This window comes from Arachis duranensis, chromosome 8 (assembly GCF_000817695.3).
Source record: "Arachis duranensis cultivar V14167 chromosome 8, aradu.V14167.gnm2.J7QH, whole genome shotgun sequence".
Classification (NCBI taxonomy): Eukaryota; Viridiplantae; Streptophyta; class Magnoliopsida; order Fabales; family Fabaceae; genus Arachis; species Arachis duranensis.
In genome coordinates, this window is record NC_029779.3 from 44,263,859 (window position 1) to 44,287,910 (window position 24,052).

General features: G+C 30.2%; 2 protein-coding genes across 4 annotated transcripts; both read right to left on the reverse strand.

The window, feature by feature from the left end:
* Nucleotides 1–2,740: 2,740 nt before the first annotated feature.
* On the reverse strand, nt 2,741–8,938 carry LOC107463035 (plasma membrane ATPase 4). Of its 2 annotated transcripts, none has more exons than XM_052252486.1 (16): nt 8,728–8,938; nt 7,277–7,396; nt 6,948–7,184; nt 6,059–6,820; nt 5,829–5,951; nt 5,646–5,750; nt 5,405–5,549; nt 5,148–5,312; nt 4,673–4,911; nt 4,536–4,568; nt 4,360–4,441; nt 4,105–4,265; nt 3,759–3,932; nt 3,472–3,654; nt 3,217–3,390; nt 2,741–3,125 (listed from the first exon to the last, which is right to left on the reverse strand). In XM_052252486.1, the coding sequence occupies exons 1-16, from the start codon at nt 8,773–8,775 to the stop codon at nt 3,090–3,092; spliced, it is 2,787 nt and encodes a 928-aa protein (XP_052108446.1). In that variant the 5' UTR covers nt 8,776–8,938; the 3' UTR covers nt 2,741–3,089. The 2 variants fall into 2 exon arrangements, with proteins under 2 accessions (XP_052108446.1, XP_015937226.1); XM_016081740.3 differs by having other exon boundaries at nt 3,209–3,390.
* A 10,056-nt stretch (nt 8,939–18,994) lies between these two features.
* Nucleotides 18,995–23,406, reverse strand: LOC107463071 (COP9 signalosome complex subunit 5a). Of its 2 annotated transcripts, XM_016081799.3 has the most exons (7): nt 22,847–23,406; nt 21,610–21,891; nt 21,384–21,531; nt 21,131–21,213; nt 20,935–20,961; nt 19,345–19,422; nt 18,995–19,228 (listed from the first exon to the last, which is right to left on the reverse strand). In XM_016081799.3, the coding sequence occupies exons 1-7, from the start codon at nt 23,261–23,263 to the stop codon at nt 19,142–19,144; spliced, it is 1,122 nt and encodes a 373-aa protein (XP_015937285.1). In that variant the 5' UTR covers nt 23,264–23,406; the 3' UTR covers nt 18,995–19,141. The 2 variants fall into 2 exon arrangements, with proteins under 2 accessions (XP_015937285.1, XP_015937286.1); XM_016081800.3 differs by lacking the exon at nt 20,935–20,961 and having other exon boundaries at nt 22,847–23,405.
* Nucleotides 23,407–24,052: the final 646 nt, after the last annotated feature.

Genomic DNA, 24,052 nt, shown 5'->3' on the forward strand with positions numbered 1-24,052 from the left:
TTTTCTTGCTCTAATACTTTTTGTTAACTGTTGGCAAAACAAAAGATATTACGCAAAGACTAAACTGTTGTAGTTTTGTATATACAAAATATTTTACTAATTATATCTTTTCCGGAAATGAAAATATTCTTGAAGATTTGAGAATAACGTGTCGAGATTTAAAGCATGGAACATATTCTGATCATTTTGTTTTTGGTGGGGTGTTATCATGAGCTTTGAACATATTCCGAACACATCCTCGTTACGTTACCTGTCTTTCGACTAGAATCGCTTTGTAAAAAGTCTTGAGGGTGGAGTAACAACTAAAATGTTTATACTGATGTAATTTCTTAATATTTATTCCATCTATAAAGGAAGAGGTTAATCTGATAAGTGATTACGACAGGGATACTTTGGATAATTGACTTGAGAGTGCTGAGATGATATGTAACAAAGGTCTTTAAGTTGTGTTTATTTATTGAGATATAGATACTAATTATTAGATATGGTGGTATATATTTATCGTTCGTTTGTTTAGACACATATTTGGATAGATATAGTAATACATAGATACATACAAAATACATGTATTTAATATTTTTTTAAAAGTTGAGATACATAGACATAATACATAGGACACAAAATCTAACCTTTTTATTTCTAATTATTTTTAAAATTATCAATTCATAAAACACAGAAAATAGAATAAAATTGATATTTAATTTATATATATATGTATCTTGTACATTATTACTAAATACATTATAAAATTTATGTATCTTTATATTTATGTATTTTTGTGTATTTATGTATATATGTATGTGTCTCAAAGATATTAAGCAAACGAGCTTTAGTATACATGTAAAGACTCCAGTATTTGAATATTAAGGAAATAAATCTGAATAAAATATCAAATAACGTATACTTGAAAGTATTACTTAAGTATTTATAGAGCATCAGAGGGCAAAGGCAGTGCGTGTACATCTTAGAGCAATTATGGTGTGGAGAATTATCTATAATGTCTATTTATGGTTTACTTGTTATAAAAAATAATTTTATATAAATTTTTGTGTCATAAACAATAAATAAGAACTAAAAATATTTCTCTCTTTCCAATTAAAAAAAAGACTCACTTTGATTTTTATTATAGTCTCATCGATTGAATTAAATAAAAATAAATTAATATAGTTATTAAATTAATTTTTATAATAATATCATTTAAATTTATAAATTAAAAAATAATTCATTATTATAAATTAATAGAAGAAAAAAATTAAATAACTTCATAAATAATAGTAATAATAAACCATATATAATTTGAGTTTCAACTAATTAGCAACATTATATAATTTAAAAGAATATATAATTAAACTCTATGAACTAAATTCTTCATATGAGCCGTAGATCCAAGTTCAAAATGTTTCACGTTTTGGTCTGTACTAACTATAAGGCCAATTAAAATATTTAACCACGCACTTTTTATCATCTCATTTTTTTTTTCATTATTAGTGTTAAATGCTATCTTATATGTGATTTTTAATTTTATCATTATTGAGATCGATGATATCTAATCCATGATAGTTAGCAAAATTTGAATATTGTAAATTTGGACTAAAACATATCGGACGTTGATTCGATGGATTAAAAGAGCCACAAATATCGATTGAGACAATGAGACATACTTTAATAATAATGTTTGTTGGGTGTGTTGTAACAGAAGCTAGATACGTTGCAACAGAAACAGAATTTCTTGTAACGGTGTCTAGGTTCATTGCAATGGTGGTAAGATGCGCTGTAACAATAGGATTAAAGATTTTGTTATGGATTATGAAGATTTTGTGAGTTTGAACGTTGAAATGTATTTAATAATATAAAGTTTTGATTTGGATTTTGAGAATTTGAACATTAAAATTATTGAGTATTTAAATTTTGAAATTTTTTTGTAAATAATTAAAAAAAGAATTGGACTGATTTGGATCCTGTTTTGAAAAAAAAAAGTAGAGTAGATAGAAAAATTTGTTAAAAAAAATCGTAAAAGATTAGAAGTTACAATAATAAAAGTTGTATAAGTAGTATTTATAGAGTAGATGAGTATAAAAATGGTAACATTGTAATGACAACATTTAAATATAATTATTGTAAAAAAATCTCATACTTTTAATTTTTTTTTTTAAATAACTTATCACATGACAAATTATAATTAGTTACTCTAAATCCCTCTAAAGCTGAGATTCATTATTCTCGATCCAGTGACTCTTTTTTCTTAGTTTCTACTTTTTAATCGGAAAAAAGTATAGGTAGATAATAAAAATATTAAACAATACGAATAATGGATATTTCGGATGTTTATTTTATTAAGTGTAGATAGTTATTTTAATATTAAGATTTAGGTAAATAATTTAAAGATATAGTTTATTTTTATTTGATTAATAGTAGTTCATGTTATTCAAAAAAGTTATTGGCCTAGCATTACCCGGTCCTCAGCTTTTATCAGAAAAAAAAGGAAATAGGGCCTTTAATTCTTTGCCGTTGGAGATGGTCTTAAGTTGTCAAAATAACGTTTTAGATAGTTAATCCTAGACCCTAAACCCCAAATTCAGAAACAAAGCCTAAAGTGATAAAGTGACAAACAAACATGTAATAACCAACTAATTACGTAAAAGATAGTTATATTTTAATTTGTTAAGTGTTAGAAGGATTGTTCAGGTTGAGAAGAAGAGAGTAAAGATTGATTTCAAGTATAAAGAAGAAGCAACATTAATGAAGATCCAAAAAGTATTGAGCTTTAATATGAACTTATGAGATGAACGTTCTTAACAAAAGAAAAAGCAACCCTATCAACGATATTATTTGGTACCTAAAGAGAATAGCATCTCCTCCTGCTGCTATCATAAACATGGGGTGGTGAGATAGGGGAGTGTAACCATTCAATTTTTTTTTTTTCCACAAAATAAAGGACCGAAATGAAATCTAAAGATGGATTAACTTAGGTCTTTCATCATCATATTATGTTGTGGCCTTGGACAAAAGAACTGACAAGGTTTCTTCCTCAAACAGTGTAATGCTGCTGGATTGTGTCAATGTCAAGTCCCTTCAGCTTCACAACTGACTCAACATGACCCTTTAGAGTGTGAAGCTCCCTCAGCCTGTTAATCAATTCAAACAAAATCTCTAATTTAGTATATTTTCATAGGGTATACAAGTGTAGTGAACTAAAGTGAAAGGTTACCTTGCAACCTCAGCACGTCTTTTTGCTTGCTCAGCAATCTCTGAAAGTTCCCTGTAGCTATTCTTGTCATTGAAAAGATTGGTTGTTTCTGGTGGCTGAAGACCATGAAGAGTTCTCTGTGCAGCAGCCCATTGTGCCTCTCTCTCTTCTTTGCCATAGTCTTTCTTTGTGGTGAATGCAGTCTATTTTAATTGAACAAGTTTAGTTAAGAATGTTGAGGTTTATGGATAGATATATAATCACAAAGAAGGAACTAAATTTACCTTGTTCTCCAAAAGATTATCCCAGGCCTTGCCACTAAGAGCATAGCGGATTGCGAATTTAAGCAAATCAAGAGGCACATAAGTCACTAAACTGTAGAGCCAGATTACACCAGCCCAACCCCATCCCATTCCCTTGATTCTTGCAAAGCTCCAGTTAGCATATACTGCAAGAGCAGTTGCCACCTTCCAATTACAGAAAAAATTTCAGTTACAACAGAAAAAACCAAGCCAACACATATCTTTACATATTAGGTTGCTGAGAGGAGAACAAAGAGAATTAAGATTACCAGCTGAGCAATCATGAAAGCACCCAATAGAAGAAGACCAGGTCTTTCAACATAGGACCAACTGCGTGACCTAGTGACGAAAATCAGTGCCTGGCTAATAATACTGACTTGTAGGTAAAGGGCTGCCATCATTTCTGCAGGGCTGTGTCTCAGAGACCTTACACCAAACTTGTCCTGCAACAACAGAAAGATAGTGTTCACAACTGTCACAATTTCCACTAGTAGGTGATATCATGTGAACTTTTCATAGATGAATCTAATGTATAAATTTATAATAGAGCTCATCCCTGCTAGTTTCTACCTACAACCAAATGTACCGAAAGAAACGTGAAATTAAATTGATTACCGAGAAGAAGTCAGTGTCCTTCATAAGCCAGAAAAATACTACTGTCATTAGTGCCAGGTAACTTCCAAGCACAATACCAGTAGCGAATATCTCCTTCAGTTTCCAGCTATCAGGTTGTGGGGATGGTTTCACTCTATCCTTGGATATTGTCATAATGGTACCTAAAGGAATAATGGTGAAGGGAAATTAAGTTGAAAAATCACACAACAGTCCAAGCAAACTACATGGAAGTCATTCAGCACAATATTATCTTACCATCATTAAGTATGGCAATGATCAATACCATAAAGGGTGCAAAATCAAACTTCCAAATCAATGCAATAAACATGAAACCAAACTGCAAAATAAAAAGTAGATCAAATAAAATTATATGAACTATTTAATTAGGTATGTAAAAAAAAAAATTTTGTTCGCCTATTTGCTACACTTACCACAATACGAATGGTGATTGACACTGCATATATCTGCCATAAGCAAAAATGAAAAATTTTACAATGTTAGAACACTAGAATATCAAAAAAGAAAAAGAAGAGTGAAGCGATTAAATTCTGTATGCAAGGAAACTAACGGTATAGTTCTTCATCCTTTGGAAAATTGCCCTGCTGGTGAGGACTGCACTAATAATGACACTAAGACCAGGTTCAGTGAGGACAATATCAGAAGCACTTCTAGCAGCATCTGTAGCATCAGCAACAGCAATTCCAATATCTGCTCTCTTTAATGCAGGGGCGTCGTTGACACCATCACCTGTCATTCCACATATATGCTTCCTGTCTTGCAGCCTCTTAACAATTTCATATTTGTGTTCTACAATGTCACAGGAAAAAACAAAAGAAAGGGTTAAAATGTCGGCTAGTGTGCAATTTGCAACATAGTTATAGTATTGTTGTAAGTTGCAGTCCATTTTGTTTTAGTACCAAAACAAAATGGATGATGCTACCATCAGTATTATTATTTACCAGGCTATTTTGTTGGTAACTATTTTAAACATTTGACATAAGACAATATGCATACTCATATATATATATATATATTATCCCTACCGGGAAACACTCCAGCAAATCCATCAGCTTTCTCAATCAACTCATCAACTGGAAGAGCTGAAACTGCAGCATCCTTGCTTTGACCAAGTAATGAGGATGAAGGGTACATGTTTGTTCCCATGCCAAGCCTTCTTCCAGTTTCCTTGGCAATAGCAAGCTGATCACCTGGAGAAAAAGAAACCCACAAGAAATTTCTAAGCAGCATGATTTGAGTTAATGGTATGAACAAAAAAGAAAAATAACACCACAAATCTTACCAGTAATCATTTTTACATTAACACCAAGGTTCAGGGCTCTTGTGATGGTTTCAGCGCTATCATGCCTGGGAGGATCAAACAGTGGTAGCAGCGCAACAAATTGCCATGGTGCACCAGGAGCATCTTTTGATTTCTCAGGTACTTCCTGTTATATAAAGATATTCAAGCAGCAATTATGAATAGAAACTCCTTCAACCAAGTTGTAAACTATAAATGTTAATATCCTTTTTTTTTGTCAAACCTGTCTAGCAACTCCCAAAGATCGGAGCCCACGCTCGGCAAACTTATCAATAATTGCATGAGCCTTTCTCCTCACATCCTCTTTGCAGTTGCAGAGGTTCAATATCTAAACCGGGAGAAAAGAACATTGATAAGTCCCCTGCACAAACATAATGAGCTGGTGCCAATAGCAGAATATTTTTACCTGCTCAGGAGCACCTTTGCTGGATCTATGCCAATTTCCATCAGAATCAATGTAAGTTAGAGCAGTCCTCTTGTCTACAGGATTGAAAGGGAAAAAATGGACCTCCCTGATTCCAGCTCTTGCCTGCAAAATTTACATTAAGATATAGAAATTCTTATCTTTAAATTCAACATATATTTTTTCCCTTTTAATTTGTTATATTGAAAACATCAATTTGGGAATATATTTACCTCCTTTGGATCAGCAAGCATACCAACAATTGCGGCATCAATAGCATCTTGATTCTCAGTCCTAGAAGCCCTTGCAGCAAGAAGGATAACATGATCCTTCTCAACACCCTTTGCAAAAACCTCAATCAGGTTTTTATCAACAGTCAGCTTGTTGAGTGTGAGAGTCCCAGTTTTGTCACTGCAGAGAACATCCATACCCGCCATTTCCTCGATAGCTGTCATTCTCTTTGTGATTGCACCTTGCTGGGAAAGCCTGTGAGAACCAATAGCCATAGTGACAGACAACACAGTTGGCATGGCAATAGGGATCCCTCCAATCAAGAGAACCAACAGGTTGTCAATCCCATCCCTGTACTTTCTGTGCTGAATCGGATACATGACTATGAGCTCAATGGCTATCCCAACAGCAATTGAGCAAATGCAGAAGTTACCAATGGCTGTAAGAACTTTCTGGAAGTGACCAACTTGATTGGTGCTGTCAACAAGATGAGCTGCTTTACCAAAGAAGGTGTGGACACCAGTGGCAATCACAACTGCTTCAATCTCACCCTTCTTAACAGTTGACCCGGAAAACACTTCATCGTGAGGATTCTTTGTCACCGGAAGAGATTCTCCGGTTAAAGCAGACTGATCAACACTCAGAGCATCACCCTCCAGAAGACGCGCATCGGCCGGGATGATATCTCCCAATTTGATGCTGATTATGTCTCCTGGGACCAAAATAGCAGCATCTTGTTCAGTCCATTTGCCATCTCTCAGAACCTACAATTTGTGCCAACGGAAAATGATCAAACATTAACAACATATAACAAATTTTCAGAAATGTTAAGTCTAGTTTAATTATTATGATGATATAACAAAAGAAAACAATGAATTAATTGAAGTAGACCTTGGTTTTGGGGGCTAAACCAGCCATGAGTGCAGCAGCTGCATTACCAGCATTGTTTTCCTCAATGAAACTGATTGTAGAGTTAATGAACAAGAGAGCAATGATACCAACAAAATCCTGCCAATCCGGTGGCCTTCCACCACCATTTGCAAGAGCAATGGCCATAATGGCAGCAGCTTCCATCACCCATGATAGTGGATTCCACATAAAACCCAAGAACTTAAGAAACTTGCTTTCCTGCTCTCATGAACCAACACAACAAATGTTATTACATTGCAAAATTTCCAACAAGACATATATAAGAAATTTTCTGGAAAAAAAGACAAGACCTTTTTCTCTTCCAATTTGTTTGGTCCAAAGACTTGAAGCCTGCTGGCTCCTTCGTCCTGTGATAAACCTTCTCTGGAACATTTCAGCTGCTCAAACACTTCGTCTACTGGAATATGTTCCTGGGAGGGGACAAGGTTTTAAGCCTTTGTTATTTTCTCCAAATTCATTAACAGCAATCAACAAACTCTATCTTATTCATTTTCTACTCTTTATGTCATATATAACCACATTTCACTCGATGCTTCTCAAGATTTTGGTTCATCTTTCGACTCTGGGACATGGTCATTTAACTGTTTTAGGCACCAAGAACAGGGTAGAAAATTTTATAAAAATAATGTTATATATATAGTACAAAAAACAAATTTTTTATTTTCTTTTATTTCTTATCAAATTTTTTTAATATAAAAAATGAAATGTGTACGGATTATTGCATATAATATTACTAAAAAATTTAAGAGCACAAAACTTGGCTTTACAATATCTGACCAAAAATAAAGAATAAAAATGGCTTTATAATATACAAGATAGATACAAAATGGACTGTGAGACTATGAATAAGAAAATAATTTTAGTGACCGAATAAAAATAATGATTTAATGATTTATTTTCCTCTTTTGAAGATAAAACAATTTGGTAACCATTTTTACTTATTTAAAATAAAGCCTATTATACTACAAGTAATTAAGTAAATAAAAAATAAATGTAACACTAATTATTATTGATGAAAATAAGATTAAGATTACTTAATACAAGATTATTCATACTTTATTTTAATTTTAACATAGAATATCATGTGTAACTTTTTTTTTTGTGTGTGAACATATGAAAATTTCTCTTAATGAATTCTATTTTATAATTTTATAGAGAAATAAATAATAAAAGTAATAAAATCTGTACAGAAAATTTATATTAACAACGAACAGTACTACTAGCAACATGGAAGCATCCCAAAGACCCAAACTCAATAATTAAAAGAAAGAAAAATGAATTGAAACGTTAATTTCAAAATAAGCTGAATCAGTGCAAGTGGCGTGTGATAGAGGCGCGTGAAAGAAAGAGACAAACAAAGAAAGCATAGCATGCAAAGATGGAGGGAAAAAAATAAAGTCGGTATTCGTTTCCTTGTGAATCTTAAACTGCAGATTTCACGTACTCCACCCGAGAAAAACCGTTATGCTATGCATCATTGCAACTTTGACGCACTTGAACAATAATTTAGTTTTTTTTTTAAAAAAAAAAGAAGAAGAAGAACTAAACGTTGATTCGCTTCAAGCTAATAAGAAAAAGCTTAATTGTTATCTTGAAAGAACAAAAATGAAGCTGAATCAAGTAGATTTCCGAAAAAACGAAGTTCGTAAATGGTAGTTAAACTTAAAATCTAGCTAGGTAGCTGTTTCAATTCAATTTCCATGGTTGCATGTGAAAAAAAGAAAGAAAGAAAGAGAGCTACCAGATCGACGTTCTCGTTCTTGATCTCCTCAAGGCTGATTCCGCCCATGTTGGAGCACTAATGGCGACGACGACCACCGCAACTCCGGAAGAAGAAGACAACGACGACCAAAGATTACAAATAGAGAGGATTAATATAATTAGGTTTTCAAGATCAGAGGGTAACAACTTACTATAAAGTCATAGAAGAAGAAGAAGAGTTATTGGTTGTGAAAACATGGAAGAAAGGTTGCAGCAGCGAAGGAGCTATATATATATATATATATATTCTCATTTTCATTTTTATTTTTATTTGTTCTTATTTTTTATAAGCCAATATTTTATATATATATTTAATTTTATTTTCATAGTTTATAATTTTTTAATCAATCAATCATTAATAAAATTTTTTTATCTTTTTACATTATTTTTTCATAATTTTATTATTTTTGCTTATTATTTATGTGGTTTTCGTATTTTATTATGGTACTTATTATGTACTTATTCTCTCATTGTAGTGGTTAGTGGGTTCCACAACGGAACACTTTTTGTTGCGCTCTTACTGTTCAGTAACTGTAACTGTAATTTTGTCTTGTTACTGCCACGCGTGCTTTTTTATTTTATTCTTAATAATTTAATATAAATAATTAAATATTTTTTGTTACTGGATTCAGCTGCTGGCTGCCTTGTGCAATTATGCTGNTGTTTTAAAAATACATATTAAGAATAAAGTTGGACATACTGATAATGATATTTAGATATGTCTAAACATGTTTAAAAAAAATTTATTTTTTATTAAAATATAATTAAACACAAAAAATACGCGTATCGAACGAATATCGATGAGTGTCATGTCTGACAAAAAAATGTGCATGCTTTATAAGTTATTAATATTTGAACTAAATTTTAGTCTCTTAAACCATTTCAAATTTTATATGAATAATAATTATCATTGTAGAGTAATTAAGTTTTTTTGAGAATATAAAATCAGTTATGATTATACTTTAATATTTTTATTTGGATTTTAATTATAAATAAACTTGATTTAATTATATTATTTTTCAAGTATGATTATCAATCCGAATATATTTGATCATATTGTTTATGAAATTTGATTATAAATATGACTACGAGAATATTATGTATTTCTAATTAATAGATATCCAATTAGTGGCTCATTTCTAATGTTGTATCAAATTTGTATAAAAAAAAAATTTATATGACATAAAAACTTTTTAAATAAGAGTTAATGCTAATTTGAAAACTACACATATCTTCAACAATCAACAATAACTAGTGTATTTTATTTTTTAAATAATTGTACAAATACAAAAACTCTCTCTCCAAAGTTAGACCTAATTATTGGTTCTTATTAGAGGTGTTATAGTTCTCAACTTTTAAATAGGATATTATATTCGTTATTATCTAATAATCAGTAATATAATTAGTCTTTTCCTTTTTGCCGTGTTAGTGCAATTTTGATACCTAATCTTTTTTTTTTTTTTGGGTGGACTTGCTTTTTTACCAATTAGGCATTTTTGTTAAATAGTACCTGGCAACCATATCAAAAGGTAAATTCTATTTGACCCAACTGAACCAAGTTGTTTTTTTCATTATTATTTAAATATATGAATCAACTTGTTCTTAAACATACAACTATTTTTTGAGTTGAAGTTATATATGTTTGATCTTTATGAAAATATTATATAGTATCGAATTAATAATGCTCGAGAGACAATAAAAAAATTAGTTCAGACGGTCTAAAATTACTTAATTTAACATTCATTAATTATTGTTAGAATAATTATCTAATTTTAGATATAATAAATATATAATTACAAATGTCATATTATATCAAGTAACTTTAGATATTATCTCTCTAATCGAATAATTCCATTGTCGTGCTTTTAATTTTTCTTTCCTTTCATTTATATATTTCTTTTGCGTCAAAATATTCCCTTTTAGCCAAAAATGAAAAGAAAAAACAATACATAAATTGTTTATTTTGGCAGTGTAACATTTTATTTTCAACATTAAAAGAATGATTTAGGGTATTAAATTATATATTATATTTTGCCGAGTTTCTATTTAGCCCGGCATAGATTTAAATATTTATGACAAGTTCATATTCTACAGAATTATATTATTGTTGAAACAGCGAAGACAATTCAAAAGTCATTGGAGTTTAACAATTGAGCTGTTGATATTATCATGCATGTAGTGAATAAATTAAAGAAATAAACTAATAATAAGCAAAAAGTGATTTAAGTAGAATATAATTACTTTCAAAGTACAAGTGAATCTTGACATAGTTTCATATATATATGTGTGTGAAATTAATTTATAGATTATATACTAAAATATAAAATATATATTAAAAATAAATATTAAATAATATATACTTATACAAAAATATATAATAACTGATTTAAAAAATTATTTTTGAACATTATATATATAATGACTAATTTTAATAACTGATTTTTATTGTATAAATAATATTTTATTTTCTCTATACCAAAAGAAATCATACCAAGAAACTCAGAAGCATATACGTATATATACGCGAATATGTCTACGTATATTTATGTGTGTAATTTATATATTGTTTGTGTAAAGCTTTTAATATGAAGTTATGAACACAGGGAATAATTGGAAACTATTTTTTTTTTCAACCGTCAATTCATATTTTTCTTAAATTTTTTTATAATAATAATTAAAACTCTTAGTCTTGTTCATTTATTATTTTATTGTCTAATTAATGGTTAAAAAATTAATTTAATTAGTTGTTTTCACTTTTTACAGATATAAAAATAGTAGGAATAATTCCGGTGAAATATATAGCATGAGAATGAGATCAGACTGATGAGAATGTGAATGTGGATGTTATTGATAGTAGGGAACACACAATAGCTGAAATAAAAACTCTATTAAAAATGTTATTTATATATTAAAATTAATTATTAAAATTAGTTATTAGTGTATTTGGGTATAAATACATATATAATTTAAGTTATTTTTTTTCAACAATTGTGGTATATTTCGGTAGCAAATAATACTTACACAAATTATTTCAATACTCAAGTCTAAAAAATATAATTTTGTAAAAAAAAAACAATTTGTAGAGAAAAATCTACCTTTACCTCTTTGAATCTTTGTGTTTTTATAAGATCGATCTTTACCAAGCATATTACCGTTTTACAAATGTTCGAATATCAAATTAAGAATGATGTAATTATGATCGAATTATAATTATCAAATTCGGAAAAAAAAATGTTAACTAATTATTAGTTAACAATTTTGCTTTTCTATTTTCTATGGAAGAGAGGAAAAAGAGAGAGCAACGTGTTAGATTTAGGGTTATTTCATATCATTTATTTTAGGCTTTCTTTGTTTTTTTAAGAGGCTATTTGATATTCTTCGTTACATTCTTTCCACAACCCACCAACTCCAGCAAACAAGGAGAGATTCTTTTGGGTTATGGCAATGTTTTCTTAACTATCATCATTATTGCAAAGATTATGTAATTGAGTTAATGCCAAGTGTTTAACTACTTTAGCAAAATAAAATTTAGAATTTTAAGTTGCCAGAGCAATGTTATATCACTAGTTGTTGGTAGTATTTGGTGAAGAGATAGAAATAAAAATACTGAGATGGAGAGCAGAGATAAAAATAAATCTTAGTATTTTATTTGGTGTAAAGTGGAAGACAGAAATTGAAATAAGAATGAAATTCTAATTAATTTGTATAAAGAATAAAATTGAAATTAATTAATTGAAATGAAAATATTTTAGGTATAAAATGTTATTAAAGTTTCAGTCTCTATCTCTAAAAATTTTAGTCCACTGTATCCTCACTTTTTTTGGAGATACTGAAATACTGAAATTTTGGAAGAGACAAAAATTTTAATACCAGTTTCTAAACCAACAAACATAATCTTAAGTCTCAGTCTCCCAGTATCTATTTCAATACCTCAAAACAAACGTCAGTAAATATTATATTTTTTGCCAGTAATAATTTGTACTTATATTTACAGAGATTTTACATACAAAAAACATATAATTTACACCTATATTATTAGAATTTTGTACGCATATATAAATTAATACCGTTTGCATCCATATTTTTTTTAGAATTTATACACAGAAATTAGTAAAATTTATTTGTTAAAGATAATTTAGTATTTATGCTAGTCAAATAATAATAAAAAAATATTAAAATCACTGCCCCAAAAAGTTTTCTAAAAAAATATGCTTTCAAAAAATTATATATATTTTTAAGAATATTATATCCAAAAATATTAAGCTACTTTGATGGACAAATACTTTTTTTTTCAAATAATTGCTAATTACATATTTATTGTAATAATTTGTTTGAAAATAAAAAGTATATTGCTTTGCTCATTGAACTTTCTTTTCTGAAATTTGAAATTATATATTTAAATAAGCTCTAGACTATTTTTTGGTGTACCTTTTAAATTATCAGACAATATAAAATTTAATAATCAGTAACTTTTAAAAATAGTAACTATCCCAATTGAAGTTAACTCCTTTTCTTTTTTTTTGGTGGAAATTGCAGTTAATTTTATAATTTAAGAAAAGTTGTAAGAGTACAAAAGTTGTACTACATAATTCCCAGAGAAAAATCTTTAAAAAAAAAGGAAGGAGGTTTTGGGGGCATAAAACCGTGGCACGGAGAAGAGAACTAATTCCACACCCAAATTTACATAAAGACTAATTTTGAATTAGAAATAAAAAATATAAAAACAAATTATTTAATTAGTAACAACTAGATGGGTCACTATTCACATGAAAAATATATAGTTTCATTATTAAAAACGTTTAAAACAGATGCAGTTTGATGAACAAGTAGTAGAAGATCTTAATGGAATCAATTTATTATTATTATTATTATTATTATTATTGTTATTATTATTATTATTATTATTATTATTTACGTGAACATAATTCATATTCTTTCAGGTAGGATACATAATAATTCTATCATAATTCATTATTGGAATCTAAATTAAAGTATGTAGTTGTATGGTTTGGTATACCCAAATAAAAAACGGCAAAAAAAAAAAAGGTGCATGGGAAAAAAATTAAATTGTGAACATGAAGCTTTCATTTCCCATGGACTATTTTTGGTATTTTTTTTTTTTTCAAAAACTTAATTTATCTTTCTATTCTACATGGAAAGATAACACAAGCATTTATGCTTTGAAAGATAAAGATGTGGTACTTGTGATGAGGAAGTTTTTTTTTTATTCTTAAATTACAAATTTAGTAATTAATATCAAGTATTAGTTATTTTATGAAATTATTTTAATAAATTAATTTAAAAAGGAATTGTATTATTATCTAGAATGCAGAATTATTCAAAGTACAAGGACATAATTATTAATTTAAAATTAAAAATAATATTTTGGTCTTTTTATAAGATAAAATTCTATACTTTTTTTTTTAAAATAATGCATCTTTATACTTGGAAGGACTCAGACCTTTCAAAAAAACATACATACCTTTTGGAATTTTAATGTACTAAACTTTATTTTATTACTTTTTTATTTTTCAAAATAATCTGAAAATACAAAAGAGGGAAAGAATACATAAAAACTATATAAAGCAAATAAAAAATGTCAAACAATGACTGGTTGAGATTTAATAAAATGGGGGAACAAAAATTATATGGTAAGATAGTTTTCAATTGAATAACGATTTTGAAGGTGTCACCAAATATATTGTATATATTCTACAAATTGGTCCATGGATTTTGGTACCCTTAAATTACCCCCACAAAGTTCCTTCGGCTTTCACTTTATGATCCACTAAATCAAATATGCAATGGACTCAAATGCCTTGAGAGTATAAAGTTGAACTGAAAAAAATAAATAAAGAAAGAGGGAAAAAAAAAAAAACAAAAGGGTTGAGAAAGAAAGGTAGAGATAAGAGATGCCATTAGAATAATTATCATTGCTGCCTAAAAGTTGATGGGGAGCTATATATAGCATTTGTTCAATTCTATAGGCACAATAAACAAAAATTTGTGTTTTTTGTCCATGGATTATTATCACCAAGAATAGTAAAGATTCTTATTAATAAAACCTCGTATAAACTAATTTGAGTTGATTGATTGGTCAGTTCATTTGTCTATTTAAATAAATATCGAGAATTTAAATTCTATTTTATACATGCAATAATTCATTGACTAACAACAAACCCTTAAATAAAACTTAGATCCGCAACGAATTAAAAGATACCGTAAAAAAAACTCATATAAGGGCATGTATAGGAATTGGAAGTTGGAACTATATGTCCACTTTCTAAAATTTATATTTTTCGTTTTTTAATTAAAAAAAATAGGTAAATTACTTACTACTTAGATAACAGCTTATTAATTATATTGTCATTCTTATTTTGATAATATTATTTTTTTATATATAAATTGATGCAAATATATTACGTAAAAAAATAATGTGTAATCATATGTGAAGTGATATTATAAAAAATAGAAATAATAATATTATTTTTCTATTAATTAGAATATATATTTTTTATATTTTATATAAAAAGGCATGGTCCAATTTAACATCTCATAACAAAATTTAACTAATAGTAAAAATTAAGAAATATAATTAAATTATGCAAAATCTTAATATAAGATGAAAATCGTTGCTGGCAGGTTGGATGAGGAAGAATATAAGATATCAAATAGAATAAAGAACAGGCAAAGTTTTAGACAAGTGCTTCTATTTGAGGCACTAAAGAACATCACCTTATAGAGAATTAGAGATCACCACATAGTTTCTTTGTTGTTTGTGTGAATTTCAAGCACATAACAAAACCAAATCACATGTGTTGAAACTAAAGTCCATCCTCAAATGTTTATTTGTATATTGAGTTGCTTTTATCTACTAAATTAGTTATTTATATAAAATATATGTTAAAATACAAAATATATAATACAAATAAATTAAACAACATATATATCTATCCACAATACATAATAACTAATAATTTGGTATCTAATTTTTGTGTTTAGTTTTTTAGTTCTAAAAGTATTTATTTTAAAAGAAATGTGATAAAAAACTTTTTATTATGAAAGAAGTCATTTTTTTTTCACTTTTCTATAAGCACTTAAATACTTTTTTAAAAAGTTATAATTTGATTTTAAAAATTGCACCAAATATTAATATTATTATTTTTCATAAGTCAAAAACTCAAAAAAATAACTTTTAAATTTCCAAACGAATAATTTTTTTCCCTTCAAAATTTTCTCCTTTGAGATAACTTGGAATTACTTCTCCACAAACATCAATTGTGATGGGAATGGAAGGAACTTCTCTCAACCAACCAATACCATCTTCAAAGTCTAAAAAGTGAAAATTCTGTTCTTGCCCCTACCCTTTCTACAACCGGGAGAGGTGCCATCTATTTTAGTATAAGTATGTTATCATTCAAAGTAGAATAAAGTCCCAACATTTTATTTATTATTTAAATTTTTGCTTCAATTGTTGCCTATGCCTATAATATTTTTAGGATTCTTCTATAAATCAATGGCACATTTTAACTTCTTATAAATAATAAGTTAATTAAAAAGAAGCTGAGCATGAACATCATTAGTGCACTAATGTGATGTTTTTTTTTTCTGGTGTCTAATGTAATGTTTACTTAATACACAATAGTGATGTGTCAAATATTCGCTTTTTTTTTTATCTCATTAAGAAAATGCAAATAACTTTTTTAATTTAATTTTGATATATTATCGTTATAAAACAATTTTATATGTGTATTTAATTAGGTTGTATTTATTTACATGCACAAGATACTGAGATATTGTGTTTGACAGATACGATATTGACAGAGACATTTTGTCCAAAGATACCGAATGAGTGTATTTTGTGTTCATTCAGGACACAGAGACACTAATAAAAAATACAACTTATTTTTATTTTTTCTTTCATTATTCTTGTTAATTTTTCATAATTATATTTTTTATTATTATATTTTTCTTTCTAAATTTTTTGAATGAAAAGAAATGAGAATAAATTGAATTTTTATAATTTGTTCTAATTTATCACCAAACAAAATACAAAAACACTAAATTTTATGTCTCTATCATTTATGTTTTGTTTTCAGTGTTTTATCTTGTCTTATTCTCAGAACCAAACACAGTCTTATGTAACGTCACATGAGCAAAAATAATTGTCTTTTACGTTGATCGTGTACGACTATATAAAGCATTTTTATACTTTCAGTATATCAAAATTAATCTCTAACTTTTCTTTTTATAAATATTTTTTCCTATTTTTGGTTAGACTAGCTAATTGAAGTTGATTAGGATAATGATATGAACGTGAATGCTGAATATAAAGATTTCTCACATGATTGGTGTGTAGGACTTGTCCCTAGAAAACTCAAAAGACCAAAAGAGAAAAAAGACTAGCACGAGACAAATATTAAAGTTTATATTTTATTTAAAATTTTGATGGTGCATTTTTTAGGTAGCATCACCAACAACACCAAGTGTTGGATTCTTGAAAGTTGCTGATATCTCTAGAGTTAGTGTTGATGTTGAATGATATGACTTCAAGAATCTAGAGAGAGGGCTTTGTTTGGTTTCCCATGTGAGATTGTCACAGGTTGTATCAGAGGTAGGAAGTTACATAACAATAATAATGGGAGATAGAGGACCATTAAGCTTGTGAATGAAGATATCCCTTTCTATTATCCTCTAAGAATCTTATTGGTTTGGTGGTGAAGGAGATAGAGTCATAAGGAGCATAATTTCTATCACAATCCACTAGACCCTCAAATCCCACTAACATTAGACAAAGAAATATTTGCTACAACATATTTTTGCCTTTCCATCATTGAATAAGTAAGTTTCACCCTCAATTTCACGTGAAGCTAATAACTGAAAGTCATTAGATGAAAATTTAGTTAAATCAGTCAAACCATTTAACGGCTTTTAACTATCAACTTCACGTGAAATTGATTACAACTGAGTTTTCACCATAAGTAAGTTGAGTATACCACAAAATGTCTCTAAATTATCTCTCTTATAAAATATTAATGATTTATAGTAACGTCTTTAAAATATTTAAAAAGGTGTCAGAAGTGTTTAAATTTACAGAAAGACTCTCTTCGTTGACATAAGCATTGGTATTTGTGGCCTCAGCTTTTCTATTAATAAAGATGACCTTTTCTTCACGTCTGGATATTTTTAACGCAATTTTCAATATTGAGAATATCTTTAAATCAGAAGTATTTTTGCTAGTATTCAGAAAGTAGGTTATTGTGGTCTAACAGCTTCATATAGGAGTAAATTAAAGTAATTTTATGAGCCTGATAAAGTCTACATACGTTTACGAGGCTTACATTGACAACCTAATTTTCAAGTAAGTAGATGATTTAATAAGTTCAGCTTCACTTGGTTTTGCCCTTTTGCATTTTAGTGGGGAAGAAACACCAAGAATACGTCTTCTTAGAGGCCTCTAAAATTGCGTGACCAAATGATTACAAAATAAAGTACATTACATAAGAAAATGACTGCAGAATTAAAGCCTTCTGTGCATATGTGCATGATCAAATGCAAGCGCCGACCAAATCTAGATCCTATCTTCCTCTAGAATCATACAAAGTTTTCGCATGTTTTTGTATGAAACAACCATTCTCTTATTATGCGTATCCAAATTCGACACTTCTGCCATAGGAAACTTTTCTCATAGTAGATCAAACGATAACTGTTAAATATTGCAGGTTCTTAGTTGCCATCATTGCTATGTATTTGTCGTTATCAATGTGAGACCTTTTATTCGTTATCCTTCTTTTATTTATTTTCTTTTTTCTGGTTAATGGCTACACAAAATTAGTTAGCCAAATTTGTGAGGGTGCCCACAATGGTAGAGAGTAGAGACTGCCGTTGAGCAAGTGACTATCAAATATTCCCCTTGATTTAACAGCAATTATTGTACCCGCATATTCATTCTCATTGTTCTTTTATTTATATATACGTGGCACTGCAAACAAACCCGTCACTAAGTGAATTTATTATTTTACAATCATCAAATCATATACCATCACATTAACTACTATAACTTATAATCAATTCTCTCGTCAAGTACTTAAATACTAAATAGTTATCAGTCTTTAAATTTCAATTGGCCGTGGACACACCACACCTAGAAATCAAAGGCACAGAGGTACTACCAGGACAGGGTGACTCGGTATCCGTGTTATCCGTACATGAACGGTGTAAAAATCACCAACCACAAGCTTCAGTAGAATCCATTAAAGTGCAAGAATTAGATAAAATGGTATATTACGTTACTATTGCTTTGCTACGGTTCAGGTCCTGGTTGAAACTGAACATGCCAAAAAAAAAAAGATTAAAAAAGAATTCATAAAAGCATGCCAAGAAAAATGGCAGAATCAACTTTCAATCATGGGCTCAGGGCCAGATGTTTCTGTGCGAGACCTACTTGATTGAACAGAGTTGAATAGAATATCCTTGATTACCTACAGAGAAAAGGGATATGGTAAACAATTCAAAATGCAGGAGTAAATTTCCCAAAATATTACGGCAATATATCAAAAACAAATTAAGAAAAAAAATAGTTCGTTATGTAAGTCACCTGTGACATTAGTCCATGCACTTGCTCCACAGTAATTTTTGCACCATCACGAGTAATCTTAGCGAGTGGAGACTCTTCCTGCAATGAATGAGATGTCAGCATCGAACATGCAAAGGAAAAAATTGAAGGGCAGCAGAAAGAGGATGCTAACATCAAAACTGAGTAGAGATTTCATGGCTCACAAAGCAGATAATCATAAAATAGCATTAACTGAAACTAAATAAAGAATTTAAAAGCAAAGCATTTGCAAAAGTCACTTCCAGGTAATCGGCATTGCATCCATCACACCAAAATCACGAAAGTGCAAGATCCATAGAAATTTTTTAGCACATTAAAAAACGCTGACCCCACTCATGGAATTTCGGAAATGATATGTAGCCAAACAACATGAGCATTGGCTAATCAAACTTTTATTTGGACTAAATAAAACTTCCAAAAGTTAAAAAACATGAGCAAACATGCTTGTAATAGATCTGTAAATTGACCTAGTAAATCTAACAAAAAATAAGAAATGCAATTGTCACCTAAGCAAACTAAGCTGAAATCAAAGAGAATGAATTACTTCAATCATCCGTACATTTGAGGAAGTTCTGACTCCTAACTTAGCCAAATGGATCTATTACAACATTTTTTTTTTAAAATAACAACCAGAAAGAAAGCTATCTGGTATCAATCTATCATAAACACTTGGCAATTTATTCAGTATTTGGCTCTAACTATGTTTCCTGAAATTTCTAGACTTCTCTATCCCAATCCAAGCAAATAATTTATTTAAAGGTGCAAGACACAACGTTAACGTTTACACATGACACCCATGTTATAAAAATATTTTATGCAGAAATTCTTCATCTAAAAGGGTACACTAGAGCGATGGATATCGCAGTATACATAAAACCTATCTTGGCCATATTTGAAGCAATATAGATTTATAATCCCTCACTAGGGCTAGACATCTAGAGCATGAAACCTAGAGATTGTCGAAGTGTACGTAAAACCTCATTTTTGAAAAGAAAAATCAAGACAAAGAGAAGACTAATACAAGAAATGAAGGATAAGCAATCGTCCATACAAGAGAGAGAGAGAGAGAGAGAGAGAGAGAGAGAGGGGAGGGGGGTATTTAAAAAGAGATAATAAGGAAAGCTATCTACGAAGCATAGCTTTCCAATCTCTCAACATGTCTAAGAGGGGAAGTCCTATAAATAATCAAAAGCTTTACACTAAATAGAGGCCAGATGTTCAATCCCATCCCTTAAAACTTGCTTGTCTAATAGTGGCGAATAATATTGCACAATGCTACAGATTTTGCCTCTTTCACTACTTCCACACCAAGAAACCTAGTCAAGAACTGCTCCAAGGTAGCAGGCACACCCAATACTCACCAAAGGTTCCAAACTGATCTAAGATGGCCTAATATTAACAAAACATCAGCTTTGCTACCATCTTAAAATTATGGGAATAACTAAGCTGATTTTTGAGGTGGAGACAAGCTAACAATCTTGGAAGAAATGTAATAGAATAGTCAGATATGTCTATCGCTTGAGAGTTATGAGAAAGAAACCATAATGCTAGACACTGATTATGAATTCTCACCCTTAAAGCCTTAATTTGTCGCATGAACTGCATAAATAAACAATCGTCTCATCAAAAGTCATGCTGTCATTTGATGGAAAACTAACAAGATGAAACCTTCCAATAATCCAAAGGAAACCAAGAGACAAGAAGGAACTGAATTTTAACAAATGTAAGAAAGGAATTGCTATGGAATTATAAAGAACTAGCTGCTTACTTCTTTCTTTCTCGGAGCAGGTGCTAATAATGGTCCAAAGCGTGCATGCGCCAATTGAGTCTCTGCTTGTTCTAATTTTTCAGCTGCAATAACAGACATTTCAAATAGAGATACTTATACATTTGAATAATAAGAATAATAATAATAACAACAGGGATCTTATGCGAGAAACATGGAAATAATCTAGTCTACCACCAAGATAAAGAACTAAAACCAGGAATATATCAGTACTCATTAAGTTCATCAACAGTACCTAAATCTGAGATTTGTCCAGCAACATAGTCCCCATTACCCAATAGAGGAGAAGAAGAAAGCGTATTCACCCAATATTTGTTCCATAGCAGATCCAAGAGGTGTGAATCAAGAGAAGACTTAAAGTAAGTGATATCCAATGAATAATACTGCAAAAGCACACAAACAAATGGAGTTCAATCAAGAGCCAGAACACTTCCACAAAGAAAAGAAGAATGAAGAATCACCTGTTTACAATGGACACCAAAGTCTTCAATCTTATTGAGGGGTATGGTTTGGTACTCGGAAATAGGATCATCAGGAGGCTTATACCCTTCAGGGTATGTCCTGAAGGCCCCAATCTCAACTTTCCCAGCAGAAACAGTCCTAGTGGGGTCAATAACAACAGCCAGAAAGGGCTCCTGAAACTGCTGATTGAGCATCTGTGTCGACACATCTATACCAGAAAGCCAGCACCCATAACCAGGGTGAGAGTGATACCACCCAACAACATTTTCCAGTCGCCCAGCCTACACCCCAACAAACACGTTAAGAATGCTATATTGAATACAAATAAATAAAACTAACAGGGAATCCTATAGGGGTGTCTCAAATTAGAGTTACTAACTGCAAGTTTGATCCAAGTTCAAACAGAGACTAAAATAGCAGGGAATCATATTAGGGTTACAAGCTGCATATCCTCCAAGTTAAAGTTATCTCCAACCATAGTTACTAGCAGCATTATGTTCATTCGATCAAAAACAAGACAACCAACAGGAAACACAAGCTTAGCTCTCTTGCATCCGAATTAAAGAAAACTAACATGGTATTAACTCTATCAGGGATACCAATCTACCGAGTTCCAATACATTAGGGTATAACACCATCCATTGGCTTCCAATCAAAGTAAACTAACTTAATGGGGGAATTCAAGGAGGCTGTAACTCCAATTAGGGTTACTAACTCCCTCAATTTGCCTTTGAAAATAATAGAAATAATAAACATAACAGGAATTCAATTAGGTCATATCTCCAACTAGGGTTGCTACCTCTACTGAGTTCAAATTACAAACTCCCTCCATTGTCTTCAAGTGCATTTTTAAAAGAAGTAAAAATAAAAAGATCTAAACAATCATCAACATGACAAGAAGAAAATAGGATTCTGAGTTCCTAACTGCCTTCAAATGTATATAAACATAACAGAGAATTCAATTAGGGCATATCTCCAATCAAGGTTATGAACTGCATTGAGTTTCAGATTAACTAGGATTACTACTTCCCTTCATTACCTTCAAATACAAATAATCAGAAACATAACAGGGAACTCAATTAGGGTATATCTCCAATTAGTATCACTAACTTTACCAAGTTCAAATAAATTAGGGTTACCAAATCCCCTCCACTGCCTTCAAATAAAACACAGGAAGCATATCTAAATTAGGGTTACAAGCAAAGTATCAGCGAGAAATTAGGGTTTTAGGCATACACGCTTGTTGGTCTGATCATACTCAACACTGTACTCATACGCATCAGCTTGGGCATTGACACGCGTTTCGGTTCCCTCAACGGGCAAAGCAAAAGCATCCATGACGATGATAGAGTCACCGTCGATCTTGCCTTGCATGAGACCCATGACCTCGATGGTGCCGCCAGAACGCGCGTGAACAACCATCTTGAGTAACGCGAGAGCGGAAACCTTGACGCGCTTGAAGTAGTGAGGGTCGTTGGACCATGGCTTTTCGCGCTGGTACTCTCCTTGGAGTGACTCGTCATAGTAGAAGATGGAGTCGTCGGCGCCGGAAGGTGGTGTGTCCATGGGTATTATGTTGTTTTCCAGCTCCCATGTTTGTTGCGCCATCGCTGCCGATGATGACGCCGAAACGCTGCTTCCAGAACCTTCCATTTAGAAAATCCGAACAGAACAGAACAGAACCGAGAGGAGACGATGGCTCTCACAGCAACACTGACGTGACTGTGAGTGAGTGTGTTTCACTCTGCTACTCTCGCATCGCTAGCCTCCTCATCATTCATCAACCCTTTATTATTAGATGTTTATGGTTAGCTTGGATTCACTCCTGAAAAAAATATTTTTTTTCTTAAAAAAAATCTCTTTTTAATAAACAAAAAAAATATTTTATATTTAAATAGACTTTTAAAAAGAATATTTAAATATTAAAAATATTTTTTAGTTTTATTTTTTTTTAAAAATCAGATATTATTGATTTTTAAAAAAATAAATATTTTTTTTTCTCTAAACATATTTAAAATTTAATAACTTATTTACGTTAACGTAATTTAATTTGTTAGGTTTCAAATAGGAATTCGTCTTGTTTAGGGTTACACTTACACTTTCTTCTTACCTTCCAATCCCTGTGCCAAACTAGTTATAAAGAATATAACACAATAATTTTGCAAAAATGACAAATAATTTGTTATTTTCTTTTTTTGATAAGTGTTTTGTTTTGGGCTTGGACTTTTTTAATAAGTTTTTAAAATAGGAAAAAGCCTGACTTTTTAAACGGACCAACCCACGTCCAAAATAAAGTTTTTAATAAAGCCGTGCTCAAACATTTCACAGTAAAATAATTAAACTTATCACAACCAAGAAAAAATTAAACTTATCATAGTAAAATAAACAACTTTTTTATCACCAAATAAAAAATAATAATAAACAAATTTTTTATAACATAAT

Bases quoted from the DNA above. Each gene is read 5' to 3' on its own strand.
- LOC107463035 (XM_016081740.3), bottom strand. From the start codon at position 8,775: ATGGGCGGAATCAGCCTTGAGGAGATCAAGAACGAGAACGTCGATCTG. The intron at 4,442-4,535 runs GTAAGTGTAGCA...TTTATTTTGCAG, and splicing joins CAATCACCATTCGTATTGTG to TTTGGTTTCATGTTTATTGC. The intron at 3,933-4,104 runs GTAATCAATTTA...CTGTTGTTGCAG, and splicing joins AGGACACTGACTTCTTCTCG to GACAAGTTTGGTGTAAGGTC.
- LOC107463071 (XM_016081799.3), bottom strand. From the start codon at position 23,263: ATGGAAGGTTCTGGAAGCAGCGTTTCGGCGTCATCATCGGCAGCGATG. The intron at 20,962-21,130 runs GTAAGCAGCTAG...TTATTTATGCAG, and splicing joins CTGCTCCGAGAAAGAAAGAA to TTCATGCGACAAATTAAGGC. The intron at 19,423-20,934 runs GTGAGAATTCAT...CATTCATTGCAG, and splicing joins GACAAATTAAGGCTTTAAGG to GAAGAGTCTCCACTCGCTAA.